This window comes from Antrostomus carolinensis, unplaced genomic scaffold (assembly GCF_000700745.2).
Source record: "Antrostomus carolinensis isolate BGI_N321 unplaced genomic scaffold, ASM70074v2 scaffold11914, whole genome shotgun sequence".
NCBI classification, from domain to species: domain Eukaryota; kingdom Metazoa; phylum Chordata; class Aves; order Caprimulgiformes; family Caprimulgidae; genus Antrostomus; species Antrostomus carolinensis.
In genome coordinates this window covers 1-25,131 of record NW_010308719.1, presented here as the reverse complement: position 1 = coordinate 25,131, position 25,131 = coordinate 1, and the positions used below count along the sequence as shown (strand labels likewise).

Below are 25,131 nucleotides of genomic sequence, written 5' to 3'. Positions count from 1 at the left end.
GTTTGCTCTTTTTCTCACAGTACAGTGCTGTGGATACAAATCCTTTATCTGTGTACATTATGCAGCCCATCTGGAACAAAATTATTAAGGTAAGAATTTTATTTTATAGAAATATCACATGATAATGTAAGAAATAATTTTAAATGCAACATGTATTTTAATTTAAAAATATATCTTGATTAATAAAGCTGAAATTAGACATTCATATACAAGAAAATAAATGTTACAGGATTTGTAGTTATGTTTAAGATGAGTGTCTTTGGATTTTGAGGTAGATTTTTTTTTTAGAAAAGCAAGGGATTTTTTTTCTGATCGCTATACAAAAGGCATCTGTTTCTTCTTTACATCTTTCATTAAACAGCTTTGCAGACACTGAAAGGTTTACTTAGTACAAATTATTTTTGTGCAGCATATGCCGCCTAACAACAGCACGGCTTTATCTCTGTGCTGTGCACATGATTTTATGCAAGTGCTGTCTCATTTTCTCCCAAGGGTACTTGCTCAAGGGAGCGAGGCTTTTCTCTAAGAAGCTGAAAATGAGAGCGGTTACCATGATCACCATAACGATTGGAAGAAGGCATCTCTTGAATGCATTATGATCTGCAGTTTTTAAAAATAAAACCGCTCACAATTAGCCTTGCTGTTGTTGGCAAAAAAAAGGCTGTTATCTCAAATAAATATGAACTTTATTGATCTCCAAGGAAGCAATGACTTCTGCATCTGCCTTTTTAGAGGAAATCTTTAGACTGGAGGAGACTTGAAAACCTTTATACAAACAAAAAAGGATCTATGTGGTCAGAAGGCTGTTGGATCTGCCATCTTTGGGTTCTGTAATTCAGGTATTGCTTATGTTTGACATAGCAGGAAAATCATAATCCCTCGTTCATAACCTCAATGTAATTTCATGAAAGTGTTTGTGTGTTCCAGTTTAAGAATTAAAAACCTGAATATGGTGTGAGAGAAAAGCAGTTCAAAGATATGAAACCGAATTCAATAATTCAGTTCAGAGACTCTGTTTTCATTCCCATCAGAATATTGTGGAAAACCATGAGGCAGAAATGCCCCCCCCCAGCACTCTGGAGTCTGACACGGGAGATGAGCAGAGGCTTTACTGTGCACTTTGGTTTCGGAGATCCAAGGGTATTATATTGCTCTCAGTTTTTGTAGAAGTAGTCATTCTCATTTTAAAAGTTATTCCCAGGTCAAATCAGAGTCTTGCAGAAGAGCAGGGTGCATTAAGAAGAGCATGGCCAGAAGGTCAAGGGAGGTTCTCCTCCCCCTCTACTCTGCCCTGGTGAGGCCACATCTGGAGTACTGCATCCAGTTCTGGGCTCGTCAGTTCAAGAGGGACAGGGATCTTCTAGAGACAGTCCAGAGGAGGGCCACAAAGATGATGAGGGGCCTGGAGTACCTGCCTTATGAGGACGGGCTGAGAGAGCTGGGACTCTTCAGCCTGGAGAAGAGAAGACTGCGAAGGGTTCTTATCAATATCTATAAATATCTGAAATGTAGGGGCCAAATGGATGGGGCCAGGCTCTTTTTGGTGTTGCCTGGTGACAGGACAAGGGGCAATGGGCAAAAACTAGAACAGCAAAAGTTCCAGACAAACGTAATGAAAACATTCTTTACTGTAAGGGTGACGGAGCACTGGAATAGGCTGCCCGGAGAGGTTGTGGAGTCTCCGTCTCTGGAGATGTTCAGAACCTGCCTGGACGCTTTCCTGTGCAACCTGTTGTAGGGAACCTGCTTTGGCATGTAAAATTCAGAGAGCCAAGCAAAAAAAAAAACCCAACAAAACAAACTCAATCTATGAGAGCAGAGGCTTGGGACTGGGGTCTGGCTTTTCAGATGTCAATTTAGTCCTAATTGCAACACAAGTTTCTCTGTATTCCATAACACAGAATTTGTTGTAAGATGTATTTCCTATGTTATGAAAAATTAAGAAGAGCCTGACACTAGAGATGTGGGAATTTATGAGCTGGGATGTTGACATACGTAAGAACTGAAAACTTGTTGTCATAACCCAGCTCATTTACCTGTGGTGGGGATGCTAGGAGAGCAAATAATTTGTGCATTTAAGTTAGAAATTTTGCCCAAGCATTAGCTTCTTCTCTTTCCTCTTCCAAGGACATCTTTCTTATCTACCATATCATGTGCCTGTGTCAGTTTGAGTGTGATTTTCGGATGTATGTGCTTCAGAAACATGTTGAATCTGGTGCTAAAGCAGAAAGTGAAGGGTAATGTTTCATGCCTGGATTCTGTAATGGGCTTGAAGTATTCTTGAGATACTCCTGTCTGTGGCAGCTTTTCCCCATTGTATGAAACTATAGTAACATCTATATGAAACTACAGAGTAACAATTAACTTTCTTTACATGTTATTTTAAACTATTCTGATTATGCAACTATAGGTATTTTGTCTTTAATTCAATGCTCTGTCCTTTTGCCTTTAATTAAGATTTGTATTTTATAATTAAGCATTGTATTTATAATAAAGCACAATTGTGCTTTTTGACAGATGAGTAGTATTACTTAGCTACTACACGAACTGAATATTCCTCCTTTATTTGTATTTATGGGAAATCACATTTGTGCAGGACAATGAGAGGAAAAGGAGGAAATCCTACTGGGATACACAGGTGTATGCCAGCTTCACTAAAGTCAGTTAACCCCCCCTCTGTTGCCTTTATAAACTTTGATTTTATCACTAGAATTGGGCATGAGTAGAATTTTAGTGGTCTCAAGTGACTTAGTTAAGTGATATTTCAAGGTTGAACAGAGCTTTATATAAATATGTGTACTTTACAGTTCATTATCCAAATAGACAATTGATATATTAAAACATTTGCTATTTGTATTAAGGCTTTTAGCATGAATGGCTGTAGACCCATTAAAACAGAAATCAGTTAGTATTTTGTGGAACTGAAAGTTTTTTAAAAGGTTCAAGCATCTGATGGTTTTGCCAGAAAGCAGACATGATTCTCCCCAGTGACACCTCTAGTTGTATTAATCAGGTAGCACATTGATCTGCTAGACTTCTACTGTTTGTTAATTAGATAATAAAGACTGTAAAGTATCCTTCTGTAGTATACTAGTAAATTCAGGCCATTTTTCCAACATGTGTAAGAGGTTAATCTTTAGAACCTTGTAATTTTTGTATTGTGAAATAAGGTGATGGTATTGTAATGCTAACTCAAAGAGTGAGGGACATTAATTATAACAAAAGGGATTTTACAACTGGCATTCTTTCCAAATACCTAGGCAGATGAGGTTCAGTGAGGATCAAAAGAGTATGCCCAGGGGTTTAACTGCAGGAGAGGCTGTTTTCCTGAGGGTAGATCTCCTGTAACTGTTTTTCATGGTGTGCCTACTAGCCAAAGGGATTGCAAGTATAGCAACATGCTTTGATGGTTTCTTCCTTAAAATATGTGATGTTAGCAAAAAAGTGGATAAAAATAATGTCTTAATGTTTGCGCTGTGTAAGCATAAATTATTTCCTGTAATAACTTAATAATGACTTAGAGTGAGGAACCTAATCAGAAAGCAAATATTTATGGCACCTCGCTTTATTTAATAGTCAACAATTATTATGAATCATTCAGAAGAAATCATTCATTTTTAAACAGTATGTTGGATGGCAACTGTATATCTTTGTAAACAGTTCATCCAAGGTTGTCTTAGCGCACTATTTTGATCTATGATTTAGATTAAACGAGACCAATCTAGAATTTCTTCAGTGTCTGTCCTTCTTGTTTCATGTAAGGTCATAGATGTCAGAGGAACTCCACAGCAGGTGATTCATGCCAAGCCGCCATCTTACCAGGTTTCTGTGTCCCCAGGTAGCAAAATTAGGAGATGTGCCACAGTCAGTGTAAGAAGAGGGAACCGTGCAGTGAAGGGTTCCTCCTTAGGTGTTCTCCTAAGGGAACTTCAGGGAACATTTGCTGTCACTTCTTCTTAGGGATTTAGAATTGGGCTTCTTAAGACTCAGAATGATAGATAATGTTAAAATTTTTTATTATAGCTGTATGCATTCCATGATGTATTTTAACAGTGTTTTAAAAGTAGTGATAAAATCCTGGTCATAAGGAAAAGCAACAAACAGATTTAATGTTTTCCTAATGTTATTAAGGAAAACATCTAAGAAATATAATTGAAAAATATTCAGGAATTTTCATCTCATTTTTGAAAATTTACACTGTACATTATCAGTTGCATGATTTCTCCTGAATATTACTAATTGTTTTATAGTAGAAAAAGAGGATCTAATCAGTCCAAGCATTCAAATTTTCTGTGTAAATATTTCATGTAGTAATAGGATAGAGAAAATGTAAAGATATATATAAATTAATATGTATTCATCTGTCTGTCCATGTAGCTAGTCCAAATAAATTAAAACATTTGATTTAAAAACTATTATTAGTATCTGAAATTACTTAACTTCTTTTCCTTTAATATTGTTTTGTAATATTTTATAATGTCAAAGTATTTGAGTCCTTAGACACTCCAAAGAATTTTATTATAAACATCCAATATTTTTATATTTTGAATATATTGATACAGTGTTTGAGTGATGGTAGTGGTTGACACTTAATATTCCTGCAAATATATTCTGTCTAAAAATCATGTAGAAAGCTGTATATGCTATTTCAGAAAATATTTTGGAGAAGCTGTGTTACCTGGGCCGAGAGTTACCAGAAAGGATCCCTGTTGCAGTGTAAAGGAATACCTTAAAGCCTCTGGGGATGAATAACAGAGAATGGTTAATGGAACAAAGAATTAGAGACTTAGGTGAAGAGGTAAAATCCTTTCCAGCACTCTAAAAAGTAAAATGAATTAAAGGAATGTTTATAATTTATGGCTTAAGAGGGAGACCCTGCAGAAAGTTACTGTCTAGAGAAGCAGGGAGCTGCTTGGAACAGGGAGATCTTCTGAAGCTAGGAGAGTAATGGACTCAGTGTTTGATTTTTTTGATGTTTTGAGCTGGAAATTATGAACATATTTTAGAAGAGGAAATTTCCTTGCTATAGTATGGGAATAGGATGCTTAAAAAAAGCCTGCCACGTGGATGCTGAATTACCACACTGGGGTGCTGCAGTATTCTTTTGGTTGCTATACACAAATTCGCGAGAAGCTTTCCTTGGTGCCTGGGAAGATAAGGATAGTGTACACCATATGAAATATGGCATTTTAAAATGACATTTTTACTGCATGCATAAAGGCCAGGCAAAAGGATTACATTTGAAAATAAATTTCTGAAATGAAAACTGTATTTTAATTTGAAAATGGGAAAATGTGCACAAACCTGAACATTGCTAATGTCATGTACAGCCTTCTCCTTTCCTGATAAAAAAATACAAAATATTAATTAAAAAAAGACTTATAATTTAAAATATGTTTTTTCTTTGATTTTTTTTTCTTTCTCTTTTAACAGGTAGTGCCTTTGTGGATTGCTCCCAACCTGTTAACCTTCTCTGGATTTGTCATGATTTTAGTTAATTATTTTCTAATATCTTTTTATGACTGGGACTACACTGCCTCAGGTAAATATCCTTATGTTGTAATTTTTCAGAATTACAGAGCTACTTATGTCATACTTCTGAATGATACAGGAAGATACCAGAATCTTCCACTCATTCTCTTAATGAGGCTCCATGTCCATATAGGAGGATCTGGCCTCACACATGGCATTATAAATTTAGGTAATTTTATTGGAAAAGCTTATTTAATTTTATCCCTAAATACAGGTTTCAACATGTACTGCTTGAGGTCTATGATAATATCTCATTTTATTTTAAGTGTATGCCAGGATTTAAATACACAGTCAAAAAACCCACCCTAATGTTCTTCTGATTCTTATGCCTGTGGTTAGATTCAGGAGGTGCCCTTTGGCGTGAGCTGTTTGTACATTTGTCACAGCAATTCTCGAAGCCAGGATACTTGTTAGCAGTTTGGGTTAAAAAATAATCCTATATGAGTATTAAGTATTAAGGACCAGCACGTTATGTAGTTATCTGGCCTCATCCTTAAACACTTGGAATTTTATCAATGCAGCTGATATTTACTAAGTTCTGTGACAAAAGAGCATCCAGCACAGATCTTTTAATGGGATTATTTTATCTTGACACATTCCCAGTAGAGACACATTGAACTTGAAGACATTTGAAATGGTGATTAAGTCTGTTAGAACTGAGATTTCTATATGCAAGCCTGTTCTCAGTTTCACATGAGAACAGTGCCCATCATTTCTCAATTGATTGAAAACTTTCATGCAACCTAATGAGTCTTTTGAGTATCATATATCAATCCCATACCTAGGATCCGAAATAAAAGGCTTAATTTCCTGGACAGCTGGTTTTCATTCTGCAGTTTGAAAATTTGCAGCTAGGAGTCAGGAATAACCATCTTTTCTTTCAGAGTGACAAGCTGAGGCATTGAGAGAAGGATGGTCAGGGCACTGCTTTAGGTACTGGCATCTCCCTGTTCAGCAAGGACACATCTCAGTGTGCAGATATTCCCTCTGTTTGCTGCCGAATGCCAGAAACCTGAGAGGGCTTTGCATATACAGTTGTTCCTAGTGCTGGCAGAGCCCTTATTGGATTCTGTTTAAGTTAAATAGAATGCTCTTTGGAAAAGCTCTTTGGAAAAAGGATTGATTTTTTTTTAAAGACCAACAATAACCTTGGGTTATTTTGTTCAGCAGAGCAATAATAGAACCCTGGGTTCTGTCCAATTCAGCTTTCTTTTCCAGATTAATTTCCTTTTTTTGAGGGGAAAAAAAAGGGTGCTAATATCTGTCCTAGCCTAAGGACAAAAATTTCCTGTTCAGATCTGTATGGTAAAAGTGCTATACAAAACCCACGGTGGTGCTAACAAGAGTGATCATGCATGAAAACTACATTTTTTATATTTGGATTTTACATAAATATTAACTAATTTGTTGATGGGTAGTCTTCCTGTGACCTGTGAAAATTTTTGCGTAGTTACTATCATTATTTTGTGCAATAGTAGCATCATTTCAGGATCAAAAAAACTCTCCTTTATCTTCTTGCCTTTACAGTATAAGTGTATTCAAACTTGCTCATTGCTTAGTTGGTAAAGCTCACTGATGAGTTGGTTGAAGGGCAAACCCAAATATTTCAATCTTTTGGACATAGTGGCTTAATCAGTGGCAGAGTGTTCATGTGTACATGCATATCTCAGCAGATTTATTTGATATTAACTGTTACACTGACTCACTACCTGATTTATTTCAGGTACCAGTCCTGGACTTGTTCCCACCTGGGTGTGGCTGTTCAGTGCTTTCACCACCTTTTGTGCTTACGCTTTAGGTAAAGTACAATGAAATAATTTACATGTCTGATGTCTTCATATATTTTTATCTACTATTTCACTAGTGCTGATATAGAGATTAAAAGGCATTGTGGATAAATTATTCATCTCTCTCCAAAAGAGTTCTCTGAGATTAAAAAAAAACCACCCCAAAAAAACATCCATAAGAGTTAAAAAACCCCATACGACATAATTTTTAATTATATTAGAGGTTCTATGACTGTTGCTCTTATCTCTCTTGAAAGTTCATATTGTTTTAGAGGAACAATAGAAATCATTCCATAGCAGCAGTCATCACTGTTGGGTTTCATAAAAATCTTTGTGCCCCAGCAATGATGTTCTGCAAAGCTCCCTGACACTTAGATTAGCAGAGAGTGCTTTCAGAGATGGAGAAAATAAAGGGCAAAGCACAGAAAAGGAAAAGTGAGTGTAGCATTGTGTTTTAGCCTGTTAGGCACTTCACTGTTTATGGTGTGTGTCAGGAGAGATGGTATAAATGTGGTGACAGGCCTGAGCTTCTTATGGACATAAAGTATTTATTTTTCCTTTCCTGTTGCTCTTTTTCTCCCATAACACCTATACCTCATTTTCAGTTTCATATTCCATTTTCCTTTTTATATTCTACCATGACTGTATTTTCAGGCATATTGCATCTTACTGTGCAGTGGTATGAAGACATAGACCTGAACTGATGCAGATCTAGGAGTGAGATACAGATTAGCATGGCTTTCTTGCTTTCTCTTCCAAAGCAAACTCATTCCAACCTAGTCTCTCCACAACGTAGTGCAACAGAGCTCATTTTTTGGGGGGACTCAAGGTGGCATATTTACTTGGACTGCATTGTGCTGTGTGAACATGCCTTCTCTTTTGGAGCTGGTTCTTAGAAGGCCCTGCATTGCAGAGTGTACCCATACATTTGTGTCCCATACTTAAGGTACCCAGGCTAGATATAAATGTGTTCTAGATGTACACTGCAGTGTTATACAAAGATGCTGGCCACTTCTGGTATCAGACCCAAGCATGTAGAGCCATGACCCCCTTCTATCAAAGCTATAATGAACTGATGTATATGTAGATTTTTGTGTCCGCTGTCCAAGCCACTTAATGAAATATTTAGTCTCAGATTTAATTCTGCATGCCCAAAGTTTTCCCTTTGGAAGACTGCAAAGAGCCATAATAACTAACCAAATACGCAGCTTTAATCTCTCTCAGCTTCTTTTTAATGACACAGTTACTCTCTCCAAATTCCCTAGCAAGCTGCTCTTTTTCTCCGCTTTGTTAAGGTAGTTTGGTATCTTTTCCCTCGCCGTAACGTGGAATGCTCTTTGCTGTTATTTTGAATTCCACTATTTAAAAGTCATATAAACTTTAATAAAACTGAAATTTATGAACCTTCATGAGACAAAATCATACTATAAGGATTCTAAAGCAGTGGAAGTGTGGGACACCACATGTTCACTATTGATGTACACCATTGTTGGCATGAATTATTTCAAACTGAAACCTAAAACATAGACTGAACAATTTCTACTTTTATAATAACACTATTCAAGTAACCTCAAGGTTCTACACACAGTTTTCTTTCTGCACTATTTGGTAAGATGCTGACAATTCAATGGCAATGTTAATGGAGAGCAAATACAGGTCTAGAAGGAGGCAAGCTGTATTTGAAATCCTCTGTGAGATCTTTAATTTTTAGAGTTGTGAGAACTGTCTCAAGAGATTTGTATTTGAGTGGAGGATATCTTACAGCTGCTTAGGTATTACAATAGGGAGATAGTCTAAAATCTGTACAAAATGAAATCCCATGTTTTCCTGTTTTAGATCCCTGATGTATATTTACATTAAACAAATGTACTGCCAAATAATCTGGAGAAGTAAGTAGCATATGATCCGTAGCAGCTGTGGAGTCTTTGGTATCACTCTGCTGAGTTGTCTGTCTAGTCAGTTTTGGGTTACTAATGCTATCAATAGCTAATAATTATTAGCTATAGTACCTTCCAAGTAACATTGAGATTCAGGATAAAAATAAGTAATCTGTAAGGTTTGTTCTGTGTACCTTTTCCTAAGAGGTTTGTCCTGCATATTTACACTTAACATTTAGAAGATAATATTTCTACTTCTCGCCAGCACAGTCTTAGAGCAGAGACTAAGGTTATGGTTTGACAGTACAACTAAGAAAGGTTACAGCTGTTAGACCCACTTCCTCCTTCTCCCTGCATTCACCACCCCTCCCTTGTGCCACCTCCCTTGCTTTTTGTACCATTCACAGCACCAATTCTGTTCGGTGGCTGAGAAGAAAACTTAATCTTTGCTGTCCTTCCACCAGCTGAGCAAGCTGAAGGTCCACCCCTCTTCAACAGCAGTGAACTCTCAGATTGACTCAAACCATATTGTCCAACTGCATCCTCAGAGTGAGATCCAGAACAGCATTTGAGCATCTTTCAAGCACTTAAGTATTAAAAGTGATCAACACATAACTCACCTGAACAGTAAGGTATTCTTAGAATCATAGAATTGTTTTGGTTGGAAAAGACTAAGATCATCGAGTCCAGCCATTAACCTAACACTGCAAGTCCACCTCTAAACCATAAGCCTAAAGATCATATCTTCAGGTCTTTTAAATACCTCCAGGGATGGTGAGTCCACCACTTCCCTGGGCAGCCTGTTCCAATACATGACAGCCCTTTCGGTGAAGAAATTTTTCCTAATATCCAACCTGAACCTCCCCTGGCGCAACTTGAGGCCGTTCCTCTTGTTCTGTTGCTTGTTACTTGAGAGAAGATACTGACGACCACCTCGCTACAACCTCCTTTCGGGTAGTTGTAGAGAGCGATAAGGTCTCCCCTCAGTTTCCTTGTCTCCAGGCTTAACAAGACCAGTTCCTTTAGCCGCTCTTTATAAGACTTGTTCTCTAGACCCTCCACCAGCTTCACTGCCCTTCTTTGGACATGCTCTAGCACCTCAATGTCTTTCCTGTAGTGAGGGACCCAAAACTGAACACAGTACTCGAGGTGCAGCCTCACCAGTGCTGAGTACAGGGGATCACTTCCTTAGTCCTGCTGGCCACATTATTTCTGATACAAACCAGGATGCCATTGGCCTTCTTGGCCACCTGGGCACACTGCTGGCTCTTGTATCCTAAGATTTCAACCAAAAGACTCCTTAAAATATCTTGTGTAGGCACACACACAAATAGATTTTGTGAAATTTGCTCCTTGAGGCTGCCATGTAACTGTTAGTCATTGAGGCATTTAGCATCAGGCAACCTAAATGCCTTAGTGAATCTACCTGACAAACGATCTGAAGTCTCAGAAGGTCCACGGCACCAATGGACGGACAAGAAGCCCTATGGACTATTATCAGCACTTTAATTGAGAAACAGATTGCAGGGGCTGACATATAAGTGTTTAAACATCACTGGGGACAGGTAACTATGAATTTCTTTCTACAGCTTGTAAGGAAGGTGGCATTTAGTATAAGAGCTGAGGTGAGGACAGAAGAAGTACTTGGTAAACGAGGCAGCTGTTTTCTGAGCAATGCTCTCATGTTGGCATTGAAGGGACTGTTGTGCTTCAGTTTGCTGTCATCAGTGTATTTTTGCCATGTTATATATGGCAGTAACAAAGTGTATGTGAAGAAAGTCTATGATTCTATGAAAGTCACTCCTTTTGTTGTGCTCTAATTCATTATTTCTTTTCCTTTCCCAATCCTTCCAGACTCCATAGATGGGAAACATGCTCGAAGGACTCAGTCCAGTACTCCTCTGGGAGAATTATTTGACCATGGGCTGGATAGCTGGGCTACCTCCATTTTTGTTCTTTCTTTTTTTTCTGTCTGTTCCCGTGACAATGGGAAGACTGGAGTTTCTGTATATACAATGTATATATATTTAAGCATTGTTTTGTTTAACTTTATGTGTTCACACTGGGAGAAATATAACACAGGAGTTCTTTTTCTTCCTTGGGGATATGATATAAGCCAAGTGGTAAGTATTTATCATTCCTGTTTTGGTTTTATTTTCTTAACTATGTTAGTGTTTTCATAATATTACAGAAATAGAAAAATAGAACTCAAGGCAAATGCAATTGGCCAAGATTTTGAATGTGAAATAGCATAACCCTAAAAATAATTCAGAAATATTTCCTGCATTGGCAAAGAAGGGATGCTCTTGAGCAAGTTGTCAGCATCAGAGATGCATTACCTTGCAGGAAAAAAACAGTCTTGCAGCAGGCCTAGCAGTCAGATAGTGCCCATGAGAATGTAATTTAACTGCATTTGATTTGTGATATTAACAACATTTATTACGCTATCTGAAGCCATAAGCAATTTTCCTACCAACACTAGGTTCTGAGGCATGATGTGAAATAGTCCAAGTAATATTTTTAACAGTAATTATACTGTTGTACAATACTAGACCTTCTCAATTCTACCACCTCTGACATTGAAAGTGGTAATGGAAATAGCATTGTGCCTATACAGTGAGCATGAACTGTTGTCAAGTGAGTTTTACCCTTGAAAAAGAGTCAAAGTCATACCATTAGAGGCTTCCTCTCTGGGAAAGACTTTCAGTAACATGAATTATGTATCAGCCCACAGCCAGACCCCAGCTGAGTGCTTGACTGGCTTACAGCCCTACCTTGAGGTGGACCTCTTCGGAAACATGAGCAGGGCACCACAGTGAGTGGTAGCCTCAGTGCACAAATGAGTAGCAGCAGTAATAAGCTCATTGCACTGCCAAGGGCCTGGCACTGGGATTTCTGGGGTGTCTTATCTGTTTCTTAGATAGCCAGACTCTTGCAGCCTGAAGAGTGCAGGCCCAGTCTTCTGAGTTTCCTGTCACAGGCATGAGATGAAAGGTACAACCAAATGTACATAATTGAAAAGAAGTTTGACAAATATTCAAATATGTGTTTTAATGGAAATATAGTATTTGAATTAATGGCTACAGATGTATTGCTGTAAACATAATCAGAATCCAGTGGTTTGAGAACAACTCAGAGATGGTGGTCCAGCTGTGGTGCATCTGTTTTGTCCCCTAGAACATAGGTTCTCGGAGAAGAAGTTGGCTCAGGACTAACACATTAGGCAGCCAGCTGGTCTATAAGTTTCAGCCATGTCTGTGTAAGACTTCTTAGTGAAGTTCTTCCAGCAGGAGAGGAATAGCTACATTCAAACCAGTTTCACTTGTTGCTCAGATGATCATTGTAAATATACATGTGAACGTTTAGAAAGCTCTTTTGGATTGCTACAGCATCCAAACTGTATTAGTGGTTAAATATGGGAGTGGGTATCGAGTAGCAGAGCAGTCCTGTTAACTCTGTCAGTGCCTTTTGGTGACCTATGCCTCTGTCACTGCTTTCCCCTCTGGGAAATAACAGTAATAACATTTCCCTGCCTGACAGATTTGTGGTGAGGCTGAATTTCAGTAAAGTCTGCGAACTGCTTTGATTAACTTGGATGCAAGGTGCTAACAAGTGCTATTTCCTGTTCTTCTCTGATGCTGAATTGCTGTCCTGCATGATTACTTTCTAGTAACTTCTGTGATGATTTGCCTACAGTCAAAATGATAAGCATATAAATGTAGGGGTTTTTAGATCCTATATAGTGAAATCACCAGTGGTGGAAGGCTGTACTATTGAAGTGTCTGAATGTCAATTTTCCCATCTGTAAACATTAGCTTTTGTAGTTGTGATTGCCTATGAACAAAGACATGACAGGGTTTGTAGATCAAGGTAGTATTTTTTCCATTAGTCCAAACTGCATTTCACGCACACCAGAAAGTACATAATGTGTTTTTTTCCTGCTGTACTAACTAGTCTAGCAGGATCTTAATTCCCCTACAAACATTGCCTTGCTCTTGTTTGGAAACCCATTTGGCATGATGTGTGCACTATTAAAGGTAGCTCTTCATCTCCAGCTGCTTGGAGGAGAGGATACTGAGGACGTTAGTAAATAGCTGATGATGAGTAAGACAGGTTGTGTTCCTTTTGCTGTTTTTTCATGCCACTGCTCTGCCAGATATTCCCACAGTCAGAGGCAGAGAGGATGGAAGCACTCACAAGCTGCTTTCAGACTAATTCCCAGCAGTTAGTTCACTATTTCCTCTGTGGCTGGATTGCTGCATGAATGTGCCTCTTTACTCTGTCTTCAATAATTACACCGACAACATGATGCTATTGCATTAGCATGTCAGACATTCAGGTGGTCTAGTCCCATGCTTCTGCTTTTAAAATTTATGGTGACCAGGAACTTTGGACTTTGTTATCACCATGAAGCTCAGGAAATACAGTAGTTGGTATAAGTGTGCAAATAGTAACTGTTGACCTTAATGAAAGCTTAATTGGCATGTAGCTCTCAGGACACTGCTGCTGAGTCAGCTCCACTGTGTATAAACACAGAGAACCCGCTCACGGGCTCTGTGTTAACTGTGGTGTAAAAAGAGCCACTGTTCCTCATGAAAAAATGCCTCATTATGAATAGAGAAATTTGTGGGACTTATGCAGATCACATTTTCCCGTGACTTGATGACTATTTGCACTAGCTGGGCTGTAATTGGCATTCCAATTAGCTTTGATTACAGCAGACAGCCATTTATAGGAAACTATGGTGTGTAAACTTGAAAAATGGCTGTAATGGGTCTGAGAGGCACTTGGTCAGAGGACTGTTATGTTTGTGGATCCAGAATCAAGGAGGAGGCATCTGCAACAGTGAAAACTCTTGCCCCATCCTCCCTATAGCACAAGGAGCTGTATTCTGCTGACTGCTCTGTGGGCAGAAAAAGATGCAGAGAGAGGAGCCTCTTTACACTGTATCATCTAGACAATTTTCATGCACTTTCAGGTAACCACAACCCCCCAAATGTCATGAGCTGAAGAGATGGCTGAGAAAGAAACCCTTGCTTTGTTCTTTGATACATCTTGTCACAAGCCCAACCAAAGAAAGCTAATACCTGCAAATTAAGTTTCTTAGAGAAAAAAAAAAAAAAAAAGACAAAGCTTTCCTGAGAAATGAAAATTTCAGGCTTTCTGCCATATATTAATTTTCACATACGGTCCTCTGGATTGTTTAAAAATCTACTTTTCTCCTGAAAATGTTAATATTCCCTTAATGAAGTGCTCCCCAGATCCTAGTGTTGCTTTTCATAAGCCACTGCAGTTGAGTTCATAGTAGGGAAACAAAATATTTGTTTTTCCTTAATAGGATGTAGTGATACATTTGCTTAGATCGGTGCTGCCTTAAATGTAACAGGGAGGTACACTTTATATTCTTAAATAAAAGTTTAAGAGTGAAAATAAGAGCTACATGAGAGCTGAGGTGACCCACGCAATTCCATGCTCCTTCCCCTCACTTTTCCCAGCCAAGAGGACAAGCTGGAAAAAAGCCACAAAAGCGCAGGTAGCAAGTGTGAGAGGCAGCAAGCAGCTCTCTCTGGCCCTGCCATAGCCTTGTAAGGAGAGGATGACCGTAAATCCTGTATAGAGGCATACCTGCAGGCATGGGTGCTTGGACCATAAGCCCCAGGTTTTTGGTTTGAGATGCTTTGCCAGCTGGTTCTGCCCGATGGCACTGGATGATCGTAGGATCACAGAATCATAGAATGGTTTCGGTTGGAAGGGGCCTTTAAAGGTCATCTAGTCCAACCCCCCTGCAGTGAGCAGGGACATCTGCAACCAGATCAGGTTGCTCAGAGCCCTGTCCAACATGACCTTGAATATTGCCAGGGATGAGGCTTCTACCACTTCTCTGGGCAACCTATTCCAATATTTCACCACCCTCATATTAAAAAATTTCTTCCTTCTATCTAGCCTAAGTCTGCCCTCTTTTAGTTTAAAACCGTTACATCTCGTCCTGTCATTACATGCCCTACTAAGAAGTTTGTCCCCAGCTTTCTTATAGGCCCCCTTTAAGTAGTGAAAGGCCATGATAAGGTCTCCCTGGAGCCTTCTCTTCTCCAGCCTGAACAACCCCAACTCTCCCAGCCTGTCCTCATAGGAGAGGTGTTCCAGCCCTCTGATAATTTTTGTGTCCCTCCTCTGGACCCGCTCCAAGACATCCATGTCTTTCCTGTGCCAAGGACTCCAGAACAGGACACAGTACTCTGGGTGGGATCTCACAAGAGGGGAGTAGAGGGGCAGAATCATCTCCCTCGACCTGCTGGCCATCCTTCTCTTGATGCAGCCCAGGATAGGATATGGTTGACCTTCTGGGCTGAGTGCACATTGCCGGCTCATGTCCAGCTTTTCATCCACAAGCACTCCCAAGTCCTTCTCCTCAGGGCTGTTCTCAATCCCTTCATCCCCAGCCTGTGTTGATACTGGGGGTTGCCTCAACCCCGGTGCTCCTAGGCTCTTAGGGATGATTCTCTACTTGCCTTGAAACTCCAGATAAATGAAGTATATGATGCAGGTAGCAACTTAAACATAGTAGAAATTAATTTTCTCTTTCCTTTCAGTCAAAACATGTGAAAGGTTTTTTGGATATCATGTACTAGGTTTTCTTTTGAGAAGCAATTTACAAAAGTCATGCTGAAGTATGTTTCATATGACCTTTTCCTGGGAATTACTGTGGCAGCCACTGTTTCAGGAACTGACAGAGAAATCCTGAGCAATGCAAGTGCACGTCACATCTTTTAAAAAGTTCTGTCTCTTCTGAGGGGCAAAAAGGTCTCTATTAAAAAGAAAAATAGAGAGGCAAATGTGTTGTTCTTTGGTCGTGTAATCAGGATTCAGAATCTTTTTTGGTTTAGTTAAAAAGATATTCACATAGAGAGTTTTTCTAAGAACATTTGAAATGTCTGTGGAAAGCATAGCCTGACCTATGAAGAAATAATATTGATTATTATTTAGTTACAAAGGTAGGAGTGCATTGGCATTGTTGGAGTAAGAGAACTGATAGTGGTGTGGAAACAGTGCCGGCCAGGACATGGTCTCGGCTGCCAGCTGCCTCCTGACACAGCTGTAAACCAAACTCAGTACTCGGTTGTTTGAGGGAATCCCCGTAGTATAACCATGTGAAATTTGAACAGAGCAACCTGTGGTGCACAGGCTCTTTCTGCTTCAGACCTCTTCATTCTTAACCTCTCGATTATGATTCTGCTCAAACCTTTCTTGATAATTAATCTTCCTTTAGCTGTTTGCCTAGCACATCTAAATGCAAGATGACCTTTTTAAGACATATAAAAAACTATTTTTATAGGCTAAATTTTTCCACTTTTAACTTTGTATTGAAAGAAAAAGTACAGAGCAAAAAATTAAAATGGAAAAATTACACATCACAATAAAGCTAACTCCTGTTGAAAGAACTTGTAGGAAATAATGAGTTCTTACTTTTTTAGGCAAGTGTCACATTTATTTTAAGAGGAAAAAAGTAACCTTGTATTTTAAATTACTTTTCTGTCTAGATGCTCAGTTTGAGCCCTATGTTAATGGAAAATATTTGAACACATGAACAATTAATGCTATTGAAATATACTAGTGAAATTGACTATTACAGTAAAACTAATGTAATTTTTTTTGTGGAATGATAAAGAATTTAAAAGCATAACCAGTATATTTTTTACAAAGATGAGAAAATGTTTTCTTTTTCTTCCTGTGTAGTATTCCATACAGCATACTCAATTTGCCTGTGTGTAGAACAGAAATGGTAAATCATTAGGGAGAAAAAAATATATGTACACACACACACAATCTAGAATATTTTGGTCACAAAATTTATACTTGCAGTAGCAGAAAGACATGAAAGAGATGGTGATTTTAAAAAATCAAATACTTTAGAGAACAGTTAAAAAGCTAGAAGCTAGGAGATTTCATTTGAAGAGTTATACTGCCTTATTGTTATATAGAATTTTTCTGATGCCACATTAAAGAAGTAATATTCTGATTTTACAGAGGGACAAAGGTGACTGTGTCACTGCTCAGAAGCCAGCTGTCCTGCTGTTCAGCCATGTCAAAGGGCCTACAAAACAGCACCATGTATTTCCAGGTGTTCATCTACATAAGTACTACTCCTCGTCGTAGATAAGGCCTTGGCAAGCCAAAAATTTTCCTAGTCAGATGCTGCAGTGAGTTGGAATCTGAGATTGTACATGTCTGACACTAAACTTCCTATGTAGTCCTTACTTGTGTTATTTAATTTGGACTTCTCATTTTATGAAAGGTTGCAATTATTTTTACTTGCTAAAGACTACATTTATATCTGAAAAGTACTAAAGCCGATCGATGACAGACATGAGTAATAAACCTGGCTATCTTTTCTTAAATAAATTATTCATTTGTACTGAGGAACTTTTTTTACCAGCAATGCCTTTAAAAACATTTTATGCAGCTGATTAACATACTTAGGTTTTGTCTAATAATTATGACAATCTTCAATTTTTGTTAATACAGCTGATTAACATACTTAGTTTTTGTCTAATAATTATGACAATCTTCAATTTTTGCTAATACAGCTTAGATCAAGGGACGCAGTCATTTTCTTGTCCTTCCAGCTTTCTAAAGGAGGTGTTTGAGACTGCCTCGGTGAAGTCAGTTATGAGTCCTTAAAAAACAACATACCAAAAATTTGAAGCCAAAGACTGTTTTTTTATATACAACATATGTTAAATAAGAGGCAATCTCTCAACTTGTGAGTGCTGCACCACCAAATCCCAGAGCAGGGGAGTCCCCCAAGAGAGCCCATTGCGCTGATGCTTCTGTTCCTAGAGGTGTGCTGACATCTGCACTGCCAAAAGTACTGACTGTAATAATGGATAATACTGAAATTGCTCTTTCATCACTTGCCAAAAAAGTCTGTTCAGGATTCAACATGGGAGGGTAAATTCAGGCTCCATCAAAGCCAGTTGGAGTTTTTCCATCAACTTTGATGGGGCCAGGAGTCCATCCGTCATGTCTTATGGATAGCATAATCCAATTTCTTCAGAAAGCCAAATTTTAGCTCTGTTGTAGTCAGTTGCAAAACCTATTATACACGTCCTTCATTTAGACCAAAATTTGATTCACTGTCTTCAATGATTCAAGACATAACTTTCATATTAGTGCCTGCTCTTCTCAATTGCAGATCTAGCCTGTAGAAAAGAAGACTGAGAGGGGATCTTATCAGTGCTTATAAATACCTAAAGGGTAGGTGTCAAGATGGAGGGGCCAGACTCTTTTCAGTGTTGCTCAATGACAGGACAAGGACCAATGGGCACAAACTGTAACACAGGAATTTCCATCTGAAGATGAGGAAAAACTTCTTTGAGGGTGACAGAGCACTGGAACAGGCTGCCCAGAGAGGTTTTGGAATCTCCTTCTCTGGAGATATTCAAAACCTGCCTTGACGTGTTCCTGTGCATCCTGCTCTAGGTGAACATGTTTTGGCAGGGGGGTTGGACTAGATGATCTCCAGAAGTCCCTTCCAATGCTGACCATTTTGTGATCTGTTGTGCTGCTTGTTCTGGCAGAGGCAATTCAAACATCCAGTTCTGCAATGCTCCATTCAAGCAAAACTCTTTAAAAAGTTACAGAGTGATAGGGCAAGAATCTTAACTTTAGATTGGAGGAGTAAGTGAAGTAAAATATAGTGATACCTAGGTGTAATATGGAGTTCAATGGACATCAGTGTTCTGCTACTGATCTATGATCTTAAACAGCCTGTTACCTAGAAAAAAAGATTTTTAGTGGATCTTTAAAGCAATTAATTTCATTTAGCAGAGTAGTGGACTTAGCAGTGTTAGGTTTACGGCTGGACTTGATCTTAAAGGTCTTTTCCAATCTAAATGATTCTATGATTCTATCAACTGTATTTGTTGAAATTAAAAAAGAAAAAAAAAAAACCCACAGTGGTAAACTATAATCGTAAAAATGAGCATTTAAAAAAACTAAACAAAAATTAATTAAACCTATCATACAAGTAAAGATGGGAAATATTTGTCATCCCAGAGTGAGAAGCTGTATTGAACAGAAAAAATAAAACTTACTGAATGCTACCTGGGAACAGATATACAAGGGCTTAGGAACCCTTGTATCATGTTCAGTACTGCACTTGCATGTTTGACATGTTAAATGGTAAAACTTCAACAATTTGTTCCATAAATGGTTAGTAGGCGGTGTTGCTGCAAGCAATACAATGGGTATGAAGGGTATAGCTATAGGAGCTATGAGGTTTTGATTGCATTAAGGTTTCTGACCTCAGCTGGGTCACAAAATTAACTCTGATGAGAGAGAAGAAACTATATTTACATCACTGCAGAAACTTGTGGCACTTCAGCATGTTAAGTGACTCATGAGTCTTGTGTTTGAGTCCTTTCAATCCTAATGACATTTGACTACTTGTTTCTTTTTCTGTCCTGTAATGATGTTATCTGTCGAACAAATTAAACATCTGGGAATACTTCTGCTCCCTGCCCTTCTTTTATATCTCCACATTCAGTAGGATTTTTTTTATTATTTCAGGTGAGCTTAGATTTTTTCCCCCTTCTCAGTTATTCTGATATGACCAATTCAGAGGGCTGAGCTGCAAAAATAACCACATTGCTAATTCTGAAGTCTGTATGCAAATACAAGAAAATGCATTTGCAGTGGGGAGACCTGGCTCTAAGAAGGGATTTAGAAATTGGGTGTTTTGAAAAGGTATGTCAGTAATACTTACCAAATGCAAACAGACACACACATTAGCAGGGAAGTTGCCTGCTTGCTGGATTTCATATGTTTTAAATAATTCTGTTGGTGACTCTGGAAGCTGATTCACTGCTTAGAAGTAATTGTTTTGGGATGGCAGCATAAGGCCCGGTAAAGTGGAGACAGGAGGGAAATAACAGATCTTTTTACTCTTGCCTTTATACTAACATGATAAGCAAAATTCTGTGCTTTTAAAAGGATTGAAAATACTTTATCCTTTTTCTATAGGTATTAATTGCAGCATATCTGCTCACTGGCACTGTTGGTGTGGAAGTCTGGCAGAAGCCTTTCCTGTTTGATTATTACATCACAGATGTATTAGTAATTTTGCTTATAGGTAAGTGTCCAGATCCATGGAAAACTGTACTGTTTTTAAATTATTTTTATTAGATATTTTTTATATTTCTTTTTTTTTTTTCTTTTTTTAAAGTGTTGGCTAGTGCAAAAACACATGAATAGATCTGATTAAAAGTGGTAATATTGGAAAATTTAAAAAAATAGATCATTTTGGAAATATTTTTCCTTACAAATAATACAGAAAATGTTCCTTGTCTGCACGTGCAGTTCAGTGCTGTGTGCTGGCTGGCTGGCTCTCAAAGTCTCAGGAGCTCCTCATGTCACTCAGGTAAAATGTTGCTCACATTTACATATAAATGTTTAATGTTTTGGCCTGCAGCACACTATGCTCCAAAACTATCTATTACGTATAGAAGGAATAAGGACACTATTTAAATAATTTTAGGAGGCACAACTGTAAATCTGAAAAAGAGCTCTTCTTTAGAATTACTTTCTGAACAGAAGTGATGCATTTTTCATACACAGTAATAGCCTGTTTGCTCATTATTTGATACTGTCAGTGTAGTTTGAAATAAGCTTGCAATAAATTGCAGGACCCCACTGTGACTGCAGAAAAAGTATTGGTCTTACCTACACCAAGGGCTGAGCAGCCAAGAAGATTAAATTATTCTCTCTGCCTTAGAGAAGCTGCAGCAACTGTGTCTTGCTCAGCCAGATCCATTTGTATCAGAGAGCCCGCTCTCTGGCATGCTCAGTTAAATGCCTTTGTGGCGAGTTAAAAAACAAAGGGATGTAGTGGGCCTCTGATGCTTTTTACGAGTTAGTTTCCCAGGACCTCAAGAGGAGTCATTAAACCATAACTGGCTGTCCTTAACCATCTGATGGCATTTAGTAGTCACTAGTGGTCCTTCTAACAACGAACCTGGAGCTGCTCCGTCAATACTTGGCAGAGGTTTCGCATGTCGTTTCGTGCTTTTACTGTTCTGTACACAACAGGAGTTCAGCTGCTGAGCCATCACTTCTCCCAGAACAGCTGGGCTTTAGTTAGTACCTTCTGTAGTGGGAAGAAATCCAAACAAGATGCACAAAAGTGGAGTTTTTTAGACGTCTTTCCTGGAGTTTCTGGGGGGGGGGGAAGAACAGCCCACGTATAACCTAAGGATGAACTCTGCAAGAGCACCTCCTCAGAGGAAGCTGTGGTATCACCAGGTGACACTCACTCACTGAAAGTAACGGAATCTTTATCAGGTGCCAGAACACACAAAGATATACATAAAAGTGCAGGAATACCAGTGTTTAGATTAGATGTTTTAGGAAAGCCTCCCAAGAGTGAGCTTGACGTATGTCCCTGGGAACTGTCTAGCACACTGTGAACACCTGTAGGAAGGCCAAGTCTCGGGCTGCTGAACAGTGACCTCAAAGGACTCCCCTGTGAAGCAGAGAAACTTCTGCATAGTATTTTATGGGAATTTTTCAGCTACTCAGTGAACAGAAACCCATAATTTTCACAGGCAGTGAATGCAATTCCATCCTGCAGCTCCACAACACACACCTAGTTGAACACCAAACGAACAAACAAGGCTGTTCTCCTGTTTCCAGAGTGTGTTGTCCTGGCTTCTAGACAGAAATGCCTTTTCTCTCCTAGCATAAAAGGAGCCAGACCTTTCTAAAGTTCTGTGTCTGTGTGCTCAGCTGGAACTAATTACTTCTGCTCTCAGCAAGGTGCCTGTGGATGACACTCCAAAAGCTCTCTTGGGATTTAACCACAATTATTTTATATCATTTTTTTGCTAACTAGGGTCCCTTCAAAGGGCATCACTGGGCTGAGAGCTGTCATTTATTTTCGCCCCTCCAGAGTATCCCAAATGTCTAGCATTCCCTGTCACTGTGCTATCAGGTTGAGAGCAATATAAAATATTTACAATACGCATTGTAAAACAGTCAATTCCCCACACAAAGTCTACTACTGCAAATGATGCTATAGACTTCATAAGAAGGTTTTCACTGACAGGTAAACATCAGTAGTTCAGGGGGCAGCATTACTAATTGATGATGGTTTCTGTCTCGTGTTGCAATTAAATGACCTGTAATAGGTCCATGTTCTGAATGAAACATTTCCCATTCTTGGGACATTCATACTAGCTTTTTATGTGATGGATTTTACAATGTCTAATAAAATTTGAGGCTGCAATCGTCCCCTCACTGGAGACATTTATATGTTTATTTTCCTCTGCCTGACTGTTTATTTCCATGCAACTTACAGGAAATTTCTTTCAGTCTGTTTGTTCAGAATTGACCAGAGGGCTCAGAAGTTATGGTGGGATGCACACAAACAAGCAAAGTGTTATCATATAAGATTCATTCCTCAGGAAGCCAGGTTGGAAAAATGACTCCTGGATGCACAGAAAGATTCCTGCTCCTCCTCAGTATTAATTGCAACCACAAGAAGAGTCAAGAAAAGGTTGCATACTGAAGTGTGGAGCGGATGTGTTGTACTTTATCAGTGTGTTGCATGTGAGGCAGACAGTTCTGAAATCCAGACATGGTGGCACATTTGAGTCCACTCTAGCTGGGCAACAGTGCCCCAGTCTGGCTACTGAAGCCTGTGGCAAAGCTGAGACAAGTTTTCAAATTACAGGTTTGAACATGAAATGTGAATGGAGTACTAACATCTGTCAGAGATCTAAAACTTGAACTTTCTTTTAGAGATGGGGCCAAAACATTCAGAATTTTTTCCTATGATGTGTATTGGATTGGGTTCTATGCAGACTTTTGCAGATTGTGTGTTCCTTGAAGTTCACTCCTTCTCTGAGCTACTTAAGTATATAAAACAAGGAGTAAATACATAAATGAAAACATAATAGCAGCAAAAAAATAATGATGAAACTAAGCTACAACATTGGAAACATGGCAAGTATTTGAATTCTGTCAGTGGGAAAGCACAGTTACCCATCTAAACCAGTGCTTTGTCCTTACACTGTGTCCTATATCATATGTATTGAAGGAGGACACAGAAGTCCATGCAGTGGGTAACTATACAGTAGTCTGCTCTTTTTTCAGTGTCACAAAACATTTAGAAGGCCGTGGTCAAACAGCCATGGTCTGAAATTCACATTTATTTAGTTAAGAATAGGTTTTTGTTGTCTCTGTCAGTGTTAAAGTAGAAACGTACCCATAATTTTATTTGTTTGAATATATCTGGAAGTCCTTAAGGCTAATCCTTAACAGGACATTTATCTCCTATAAATTCATCCAGCATATCTGCATCACAGCAAGCGAGCAGGTTTCTTTTGGCTTTAGCAATCTGAATGTGGCCTGCAACTTCTGCTCCAGGGAGCTGCTGCTGCCTGAGGCAGCCTGCTCTCTCATGCTGGTCTTGGAAAACTTGTGATCTTGTGAGCCTCTATAACAAGATCTCAGAATTCTTTTATAGCAGTGCAAAGCAGCAATCACAAAGAAAACTTAAGTGCTTTTCTGACAGTGGAAGGAGTTTTTCTTTTTTACATGTATTACTTAGAAATTGTTTCTGCCTCGTCTGGATAAGTCATTCTGCAGTGATTTCCTATAGTTCCCATTGTAAAGTGGCTGATGGTTCTGCCTTACTGATGGACAGTTGAATGATGAAACGTTAAGTGATATGTTTTCAAAATGTTAACATGCCTACAGGCCTTGACTAGCCTTGTTTTAAAAGGGTGGTTAACACGAGTTGGTTTCTACATGTCTTGTCACCAATTTAACATTTATTATAGCATTGTTGTGACAGATTGTATGGGACTTCGTTGAAGCAGAGGGTGTGAAATACTCACTTGTCCCTTGAACTATATATGAGAAGCAGCTGAGTCCATGTTTGGAGTCACTCATCTGAACCAGTCAGAGCAATAACCCAGAAAAGCAGAGTGCTGAAGGCTGGAGGCAGAGCAGGATCACGGGGTACTAATTGCAGGTGGGAGTGGGTTCAGTGGTGTTAGCTGTGAGGAGTCATTTCATGGGCAGTGGGAGCCCCAGAAGAAAGTCAAACAAGGGAGCTCACCTGGCTGAGTCCTTCTGGAAGCCAGCCTGGTCTTTTCAAATAGAGGCACCGTTCCTCTGGTGCTCAATTCTTGCTGTGCCTAGAAAAAAGAGAATGATGTGTGCATGTTGTGTGAACAGGGCTACATCAAAGAGGCATCTACATACATAAACTCATTTCTCAGTCTACAGTAAATCCCTCTGAATGCTAATTGTTAGCTTACAGCTCAGTTCAAGAGAGATAAATGTGATGTGTACTTCCTTAGACACTGTAAATAAGTGAAAAAATCAACAAGCATGATAAATGCATCCCTTTATAATCTTTATACTCAAGAAGTATCTTAGATGCTAAATGTCCAAAACATACATCAACTTTGCGCATGAAGACAGTGTTTACTCTGTACTCTTAATCCCTGTAAAATCATTTCATACTGTGTAGATCTGTTCGGGTGTATTTTCACCTATCCTTAAGTTGCTTAATGTACTCAGACTTCACAGGCTCAATTAAGTCTGAAAGTTATATACTCATTTTCTAAGCCTTTTTTTTTTTTTCAATTACTAAGTGGTTCTAAGTTTGCCATTTTATATAATAATAAAATGTAATTTTATAGTTAGTGGACAGCTGAATATGCAATTATTGGTTTGCACAACCAGTTAAAAGAGTTGTCTTCTCAAGACGTGCCTGAGAAAATCACACTGTTCCATAAAAAGCTGCTGTTTCTGTTACAAGCGCTTCTAAATGTTCACCTTTTGATGAAGCTTGCTTTCAGGCAGTGATCTGTGTGCTAAACATTCAGCATGCTAAGATATTTTCATGTGTCTAGCTGTTCTAAATG

General features: G+C 38.7%; 1 protein-coding gene across 1 annotated transcript; it reads left to right on the top strand.

The window, feature by feature from the left end:
• Positions 1-26: 26 nt before the first annotated feature.
• LOC104523328 (ethanolaminephosphotransferase 1) lies at positions 27-20,327 on the top strand (the record flags this gene model as incomplete). The annotated part of the gene is made up of 5 exons (XM_010165868.1): positions 27-89; positions 5,434-5,542; positions 7,256-7,330; positions 11,051-11,319; positions 20,219-20,327. Coding segments are annotated over exons 1-5 (592 nt in total), but the record flags the coding sequence as incomplete, so codon positions are not given.
• Positions 20,328-25,131: the final 4,804 nt, after the last annotated feature.